At 32.5% G+C, this 10,076-nt stretch overlaps 1 protein-coding gene across 1 annotated transcript; it reads left to right on the forward strand.

Annotated features, from left to right (window-relative positions):
- Positions 1 to 297: 297 nt before the first annotated feature.
- Positions 298 to 9,839, forward strand: LOC128984123 (uncharacterized). The gene is made up of 4 exons (XM_054403409.1): positions 298 to 403; positions 733 to 1,355; positions 7,778 to 7,814; positions 9,712 to 9,839. Exons 1-4 carry the CDS (start codon positions 298 to 300, stop codon positions 9,837 to 9,839), a joined length of 894 nt encoding a protein of 297 aa, XP_054259384.1.
- Positions 9,840 to 10,076: the final 237 nt, after the last annotated feature.

The raw sequence follows: 10,076 nt of genomic DNA on the forward strand, positions 1-10,076 counted from the left end.
GTAACTCCAATTTTCATGTTTTTTTAGTTAGCCATGGAACTGTGTAGGGAAAAACTGGTTCTGTTTAATGCACTAACGGTGTAACTCCTAGTTCCTATAGCAACCGCATAGATAGCAGCACTTACTTATGCAGTCAGTGCTGCCATCTAGTAGGTCACAGCACAACCGGTGTAGTTGGGAGATACACCACTTGTGCAGTAACTTTTGTGAAGGAAGGATTTACTCTCAAGTGTTTTTTTACTAACAGTAATAAAATATAATTAATTCAACCAAATTATAGTATTATTTCTGTTAATAATGGACTCAAGTGAAGATGAAAGTAGTGGAACACCAAGTATTTTAGCTGACGATGCATCTGAAGATGAATATTTGCCATCATTCTCAGAAGTATCCAGTGAAGAAGGTAAGAGTTTGTTTATTTATTTTTTTTATCAAAATTTACTGTAATTATATGATGTTATTATATCACCTTGTTCACAAAAAACATGTTGTTCAGGTTTTATTTCATAAAACCCCGTTGTTATTTACAATAGAATAAGACTACGCATCTAACCTAGAAATGGAGTTACACCATTTTTGCCGTAAACATTTTGGCCTAATTCGGCAGACCACCTAGATCGTCATAAAAAATGTTTATAGCATATTTGACATAGTAAGCATCTTATTGCTATAACAAAAACTGCACATCTACATTTCCCTTCAGTAGTTTAATACATTATATTTTGGTTGCAGACGTAGATGATCCCAATTCGTTGATGACCGCCATAGATGACGGCAATGAAGCAGCTGTGGAAGGGAGACCCAATACATCTGATAGTGATGAAGCAGAGGCAACTGCAGAAAGAAGACCAAAAAGAACCAGGAAAAGACAAAGAAAGGAATGGAAACGAGAAGAAAGGAAGAGGAAACGAAATTGTGGGAAATCTTACGTCACCAGGAAGGGTAAAATCATTGCAGAGAAACGATTTAGCAATCTCGATTGTAAATGCAGAAAACATTGCTTTGATAAAATAACAGAGCAGGATCGAAAGAAAATATTTGAGTCATTTTGGAAAATAGGGACACGCTCTGCTCAAAACGCATTCATTTGTGGTCTGGTAAAACAAGTAGTGCCAGAACGTCATCGACCTACCACCGGTAATAAGAATAGAAGAAGTTCTTCAAATAAGTTTTATTTGACTGTTGATGGAACAAGCAAACAGGTTTGTAAGAAGTATTTTTTAGAAACCCTTAAAATATCTGATGGGAGAATGACGAGAGCCTTACTGAAGTTGAAAATTGGCGAGCCTCCAGGAGATAATAAACGGGGTAAGAAGGTGCCTGCAAACAAAACCCCAAATGATAAAATTGCACAAGTAAGAGACCACATCGCATCTTTTCCCGCTTATGAATCTCATTATACGAGAAATCACAACCCAAACAGAAAATATTTATCTGAAAACTTGAATATACGACTTATGTACAATCTATACAAGGAACATGTTGAAAGCCAAGGGCGTCAGCCTGTTGAGGAGCATATCTATCGGAGAACCTTTAATAACGAGTTCAATCTGCAATTTCACGCCCCACATAAGGACACTTGCGTCAAGTGTGATGTTTTTTCTAATAAACTAAAATACTCAACAGATGAAGAAGAAAAAAGACAACTTAAGCAAAACCACGAACTTCATTTACGAAAGGCAGAAAAAGCTCGCGATTCCATGACAGCGGATGCTGAAAAATCAGCTAACAATGACAGCTACTATGCATTCTCGTTTGATTTGGAAAAGTCTCTCCCTTTCCCTAAATTAGTGTGTCAACAGGCCTACTACAAACGTAATATGTACGTATACAATTTAGGCTGCCACGAACTTTCGACCAAAATGGGATTCATGTATTGTTGGGACGAAGTTAATGGTTCAAAAGGTTCACAAGAAATTGCATCCTGTTTGATTAAACACATACAAACTAGAGCCCCAGCAGCCAAACATGTGGTTATGTACAGCGATACATGTACAGGGCAAAACCGGAATTGGAAAGTTGCCATGACGTTGATGAAACATGTCCAAAGTTCAGACAACGTAGAAATTATTGACCAAAAATTCATGCAAAGTGGACATTCATTCCTCCCTTATGACTGTGACTTTGCATCGATTGAAAACTTCAGTAGGGGAAGGTCGGCTAAAATGGGGACTCTAGTGGTTTCCACATTATATTTCGCTTACAAATATTGCTAAACTATTGAAATTTAGACAGAACAAGACTACACTAATGTGTTGACAGAAACTGATAGCTTTTGATCAATTATTCCCTAGATATAATAATAAAATTATATATTTTTTAAATGCATACATTGTCCCCGTTTAAGACGACCTTTCTGGTAAAATGGGGACGCCATAAGAGCACATGCAAAATTGAGTTTTTTTTAATGAAAAAGCATTTTTATTGAATACAAAACACATCAAACTCATCATATTACCTCTTAAAGTGACTAAACATGTTAGAAAGATTGTTATAGAAAATAAAAACTAAGAATTTCTCAACTTAATAGATATTTTAACATATTTATGGAGTTGAAGTTTTTTAAATTAAACTTTACCATATTTATATCCTTAAGCATATCAGTTAGACATTTATAAAACGTATAAACTAGTAAAACACTGGTTCATGCCAAAAGTGTTTAATGTGTATACGTTATTATCCTACGATCTGTCCAAAATGGGGACATTCTTATAAAACGGGGACGTCCCCATTTTGTCCTACCATGTACGTCCCCGTTTGACCCGCCACTGTATTAATAAAACAAACATGGCGTACCTAGCCTCCACTTTGAGATTTTTGGATAGAAGAAACGACAAATTGTAGCCTAATAACTGAAGATAGTGATCAAACACTTACTTTTTTTTACTCTCTATGTTGGGTACGTAAAAACACAGTTGAGACACGAACAAAAATCCAAAGAATAAATCGTCAAATATTTAAAAGTCTGCAACATGAAACTTATAGTCAGTATATCAACGGTAACTAGCTAAAAGTAGAGTGAAATGGTTATTTCGCAATAGTTCGTCAAAGATCAGCTGATAGCAGCACTAGTTTAGCAGTACCGGAATGTCCCCATATTGCCTAGCGTCCCCATTTTTAACCGACTTCCCCACTACCAACAAAGGAGGAGGTTCTCAATTTGTTTGTGGCGATGTTTTTTTTTTTTCTATGTATGTTCACCAATTTCTCTGTGATTCTTTTACCGATCAGTGTGGTTCCACCACCAAAATAACCAGGAGAGTTTCTATTTGGTACCTTATATATTAGGTTAAAGCATAATATTTGTCTCGGTGAAATATTCTGAAAACCTTAAATATTCAACATTTATTTTGTTTACATTTGTGCAGAGAAGGCAATAAATAATAATAACATTCTACAGCTGTTAGTTGAAACAATTTAAATGAAGCTACAGACAATTCTTCATAAAACAGTTGCTTCATATTGATCAATGAACTATTTATTGCCATGGAGCCAATGAATTACATTGAGAAAAATGCATTTTGTTTTGGTTACTATAAAAAATGTATTTTAACGTTTGACCTGATTTGTGTATACAGTAATTCTGTTTTTAGTATTGAATATTCTGACTTACAAAAACATTTATTTTTCAGTGTATAGCTGCATGATATTGGCAAATAATGGAGTATTGTGAAAACCAAAGCATTCGTAAAACAGGTCTAAATATAAATTAAATGCAATTATTCCTTACACAACCTAAGAAATGTGACAGTGCATAATCGTCAATCCTCTTAAAAGTGTTAAATATTTTAATTACTAAACACGCATTTGCAGATGTGGAATGTTTATTGATATTCTCTCCCCAGTTACTATATCGTACTATTATGCCTGCTTCGGAAAGTCCTAGAGGAAGATGATTTGCAATTTCGACTAGGCTATATCTTGAGCAAACAAAAACCCCTACATGACTTACACCACTTTTAGCTGAACCAATCTTTTATATAATATTTTCCAAAGGTACTATAACGACCAATTTTTCACTTTTGAGATATTTTTTAGTGCTGGTAATAACTTTCAGTCAGAGTTTTAGCTGAGGAATAACTTTCATATTCTTCCAAAAGGCTTGAGACGTTACTGTATTTCTTTTTATAATGTAGAAGTACACCGATTGCAGGAAACGATGATGTCTGACATTTCAATGTATCTAGAAAAGACAATTAGTTTTTCATTAGGCCTAATGTAATGGACAACTCTTTCCTTCTTAAGGAATATCTAAAAATGTTTATTTTCATACCCATTGATTATGTAAGCTGAACAGGTGACTCAAGCAGTTTTAAAATAATAATTGTACTGTGGAACTTTTGATTGTGTCAAACAGTTTTGCTTCTCAAAAATCCTCAAGTAATTAATATATAAAAAATATACAGTCACTAAAAATCATGAAATAATGTATTTTTGTAAAAAAATACAACCGACTTCAAACGCTCTAAAAAGAATGAAATAATTTCAATAAAGTAAACTTTTGTATTAGGCAAGCTCACGTATTTCAAGTCGGCGCGGCTCAAACTGCAAATTTGATGGAAATTAAATATTGTGTGTGTATTTTGAAAATCAATAAATTGTAGCTGGATAACATAGATATATAAAAAACATACTGAACTGTTTTGTTTATATATTAAGGGAAATATCTTCTTGTATTTTATGTTTACTTCAGAATAAATGCATTATGAAAATAACTCACATAAATGTTCTATATGAATAGGAAAATAATTTAGTTTGATATTATGATAGGGAAAAGAAGCTAGTTTAGTCTTAAAACGTTACTTTTCCAATTAAGAAACATTTAAATGCGTTATACGCTTTTTGAAGATACTCGTTAATACCACTATAATACCGATCTCTGATTTCGGTAATAAAATAACACTTAACGCATGACTATGAAAAAGACATGCAGATTAACACCTTTAGTTAAAGATAGTCACCTGCAATATGGACACCCTCTTTCAATTTTGTATCAAAAATCATCATAGAGCCGCGCCGACTTAAAATACGTGAGCTTGCCTAATACAAAAGTTTACTTTATTGAAATTATTTCATTCTTTTTAGAGCGTTTGAAGTCGGTTGTATTTTTTTACAAAAATACATTATAGACAACTCTCCCCTAAGTCTCAACAAATTTACACGCCTGACGACTGGTACAGAACTATTGCTATGTCGAGGAAAAAGAAAGCCTTTCACGTGACAGTTATGACGATCGATGATTTTTTGTCAGTCGAAAATATCATAAAAAATATCAGCAAAAGAAAGAAAGACTGTGAAGGCAATCCTGTATCGTGGCTAAAAATGCAATGGATACGCTACCAAAAGAGCGACCCATTTAAAATCTTTTTCAAGGAAACTATATCTGAGGAGATGCCATTTTCGGCTCTGGATTTCAAGCCAACAGGGAAAAAAGGAAGACCGGTTAACGTTTGCAACATTGATCAGGATAAGCTATACAAAAGCCCCCGGCCTGTTACAAAAGAAAAAAGGAAAGACATTGTTTAATTTGATAAAAAGTAAAAAGTATTTTTTAACATTCAAGTTGTTTCTCTTTATTCTATCACTGTTTACAATCAATGTCATTGCTTAATTATTATTGACAACATATGTTAAACAAATTATTTTAAACAAAGACTTTTAAGTAAGTAATATACAAACATCTCCCTTTTTTAGCCGTCTTGACTGTCCTTCTTTTTTAACATAGATTTAATTTTTCTTATATGGTGTGTGTTTCTTCTTAAAACAATATTACTTTCTAATTTTACCAAATAAGAACGAGGTTCCGGTAATTTTTTAAAAATCACACCAGGATTCCAAAATTTGGTTTTAATATCCTGTACTAAAACCTCTTCTCCAACTTGGAATTCATCTTCTTTTTTCAAGGCTGATCTGTTATACATTTGTTCTTGATACCTTTTGCTTTCATTTATGCTTTCATGTACCTCAAAAGAAACTGTTTTAGGCTGTAAATAACTGTTTGGTATAGGTAGTTTTGATCTTATGTGTCTGCTGTTTAAAAGCTGAGAAGGTGAATAGTCCAGGTTTGCAACAGGTGAGTTTCTATAATTTAATAAGAAGAGTTCAAAATCCTGTTTACTTTCAGCACTCTTCTGTAACATTTTCTTTACAATTCCTACAGCCTTTTCTGCTAGTCCATTACTTTTTGGATAGTGAGGACTTGATGTGATTATTGTAAAATTCCAATTTATAGAAAACTGTTTCATTTCATAGCTATTAAATGGTTGATTATCAGCCACCAAATACATAGGGATCCCATTTCGACTAAATAGCTCTTTGAATTTACCAATTATTGTATTACTGTTTTTACTGTTCAACTTAAATACATCAATCCAACGTGAATAAAAGTCAACAGTTACAAGATAGTATTTACCTGCATATTCAGCAATATCAGCTCCAATCTTGATGAAGGGTATTTGAGGAACACTGTGAACTTTTAAAGGTTCATTCAATTTTGAACGTTGGTGTTTCATACATATAGAACATTGAGATACTGTATTTCTTATGTCTGATGACATTCCTGGCCAGTAAAAAAATAAATTGGCAGTTTTCAATATTTTAGTTGTTCCCAGATGAGTCTCATGCAGGTGTGACAGCATAAATTTCCTCAGTTTACTTGGTATTATAAGTTTGTCACTCAAATAGAGTAATCCATCTTGATGAGTTACATCATTTCTCATATTGTAATAAGTCTTTAGATCACCATCATTAACAGATTTTGGCCATTGGGTTTTACAAAATTGTACAACTTTGTTTAAAACATCATCATTTCTTGTTTCCTCTTTAAATTCCTCAAGTCTTCTATCACTAAACTTCACTTCAGAAGATTCAATACAATGCACAATACCATCTAAGGGTTCATGCCATTCAACCTCATCTTTAATACCATTCCGAGATAAAAAATCTGCAATATGCATGTTTTTTCCTGGCAAATATTTTAGTTTAAAACTGTATATCATCAATTTAAGTCTGAGTCTTCTTATTCTGTTATTGACAATTTTAAACAATGGCTTATTAAAAATTGACAACAGAGGTAAATGGTCAGTAAAAATTGTTACATTTTCATTTCCATATATATAGTTGTGGTATTTCTTGCACGAAAAACAAATAGCTAATAATTCTTTTTCAATTTGAGCATAATTAACTTCTGCTGTGGTCAGACTTCTAGAAAAGTAACTAACAGGTCTGCCATTTTGCATGCAACAACACCCTACAGAATCCTGTGAAGCATCACATTGTATTTCAATAGGAAGAGATGGATCAAAATTCCCTAAGACCTGATTACTACAGAGTGATTGTTTGATTTTTTCAAGAGCATTAGAATGATGTTCATACCATTGCCAGGGAACATTCTTTTTTAGTAAATCTCTAAGAGGTGGTGCTATTGAAGCCAAATTAGGGACGAAATTTCTGATGTAATTTACCATACCTAAAAATCTTTGTAATTCTACCTTATATGTAGGAGTTTTAAAATTCTTTATTGCTTCTATTTTTGAAGGATCCGGTTGCATCCCTTGTTCACTGAATATAGCACCAATATACTTTACCTTATTAACACAGTATTGCATTTTACTATAGTTAAATCTAATATTATACTGTTTTGCTCTTTCCATTACCTGCTTTATAATTTTATCATTTTCCTCTTTAGTATCAGTAGCAATGCACAAATCATCGAAATAGATTGAAAGACCTTTAATATCTTTGAAATATTTGTGTACCAATCTTTGAAATATTTCAGGTACACAAGAGAGGCCAAAAGGTGCCCTCAAAAATCTGTAAGTTCCAAAGATTGTGCTGAATTAACACATTTTACTGGATTCTTCATCTAGTTTTATATGATAAAACCCGTCTTTCAAATCTAAAATTGTAAAGTATTTCTTATTACTTAAGTTTGGAGCCAAGTCCTCTAGCAAAGGAATTGCATACCTCTCTCTTATGATATATTTATTGAGTTGTGTAGGATCAATACAGATTCTTAAAGATCCATTTGGCTTTTCTAGTACTACAATATTATTGACCCATTCAACCGGCTCTTCAACTTGCTTAATAATTTCATTGTCAACCAGCGAATTTAATGCCTTTTCAAATTTATCTTTAATTTTGTATGGTATTCTTCTAGCAGAACTTACTTGTGGTACTGCATCTTCCTTTAATTTTATCTTACAAATGTCAGGGAAACAACCCACACCATCAAAAACATCTTTATAATTGTTATAAATTTTTAATTTTTCTTCATCTCCTTTTACTGATAAACCATTAGCAACAGTATCTACCTTCTTTATTAAATTTAAACTTAGACAAGATTTCAGCCCTAGGATTGGAGTACATTCTCCACTGACCACTACTAACTTTACAACATCCATTTTATTTTCTGTCTCAATCTGTGCATCTATGTATCCTACTGGATTTATTTGAAACCCCCCGAATGAAATTAGTTTGTTTAGGTTTTTCTTCATCCTATTTTGTAGTTTATTTAGTTTTACAAAGGAATATGGGACAATGTCTACTTCAGACCCAGTATCAAGTTTCATTCTTACATTGAACCCTTCAACTTTAACACTTTTATACCAAGCTTTTTCTTGATTACCAATGGAATCAACTACACAAACTGTGTTAATCTCATATCCTTGGCAATTATGCACAAAAGAACTACTACTTTGATCAGTTACTTCGTTACATTTCTCATTAGAAAGAATATTTAAGTTTGTCCTACACATACTTGCAAAATGATTTGACTTTTTGCATTTACTACAGATTTTACCCCAAGCTGGACATTGTTGTTTTCCATGACTACCACCACATCTGTAACATTTAAAACATCTTTTACCTGTTTGGTCCTCCAACTTACGTGTCCCAGCAAAGGTTTTAGTTACTTGATGAACTTCTTTCTTCTCATCATGAATATTTGTAATTTGAAGTACTTCTTTCTTCTCATTGATTTCATTCATATTTTGTTCAGTTAACTCCATCGTTTTGCAGGTTTCTATTACCTTTTCCAATTTTAGATCTTCTCTCAAAAGTTTTTCTTGGACATTTTTTGAACTTAATCCCAGTATTATCTGAGCTCTCAACAGTTTTTCCTCTTGTTCTTCAAATTTACATGGTTTGACTAAATTTTTTAGGTCCGAATAGAATTTATGAAATGGTTCATCTTGTTGCTGCTTTCTTTTGAAAAACTTATAAATATCCATGATTTCATTCCTTCTTGGCGTGCAATACTTCTCTAGTGTCTCTAATATCGTTTTTACTGTTTCTGGTTCATCTTGTTTGAAATCTTTATAAATTTGCAATGCTTCTTTTCCTAGTAGGTTTTTAAGCCTTGCTGCTTGTATAGAGTTAGGTTTCTTTTCGGTTTCAGTGGCTATAAAATATATCTCCACTTCTTCTTTAAATGTCCTAAAATTTTCCTCCAAGTTGCCTTCAAGGCTTAGGATATCCGGTTTGTTAAATTCCATTTCTGTGTATATTCTTCTGATATTATTCTTAATCAAATCTTTACCGACTGCGCCATGTTTAATTTGATAAAAAGTAAAAAGTATTTTTTAACATTCAAGTTGTTTCTCTTTATTCTATCACTGTTTACAATCAATGTCATTGCTTAATTATTATTGACAAAATATGTTAAACAAATTATTTTAAACAAAGACTTTTAAGTAAGTAATATACAAACAGACATGACAGATCTGCTGCCATACATCCCTCCAATACACCACACTTATTTCCAGAGGCTTGTCACTAGCGAGAATGCTGAAGATGTTGGCCCACTTCAGGAAGAAGATGAAGAAAATGACAATGAGTAAAAAACTTATTTTATTTTACAATGTTCCAATGTTACTTTACTTATTATTGTAATAAAACAGAGTTTTAATGATGATGATTTGTTTTTGTTCTAAATAACACCTTACACCCATTTACAGCACAAATGGTGTAAGTACTTTAAATCACTAAAAAATATTTAAAAATAAATAAAAAGTTTTAAAAACATCAAATTAAGTTAAATACCACCTTTTTGTGCAGTTTTATTGAAAAGAACAGTC

Source organism: Macrosteles quadrilineatus, unplaced genomic scaffold (genome assembly GCF_028750875.1).
Source record: "Macrosteles quadrilineatus isolate MER2022 unplaced genomic scaffold, UCM_ALF_1.0 Scaffold_2__2_contigs__length_208266976, whole genome shotgun sequence".
Classification (NCBI taxonomy): Eukaryota; Metazoa; Arthropoda; class Insecta; order Hemiptera; family Cicadellidae; genus Macrosteles; species Macrosteles quadrilineatus.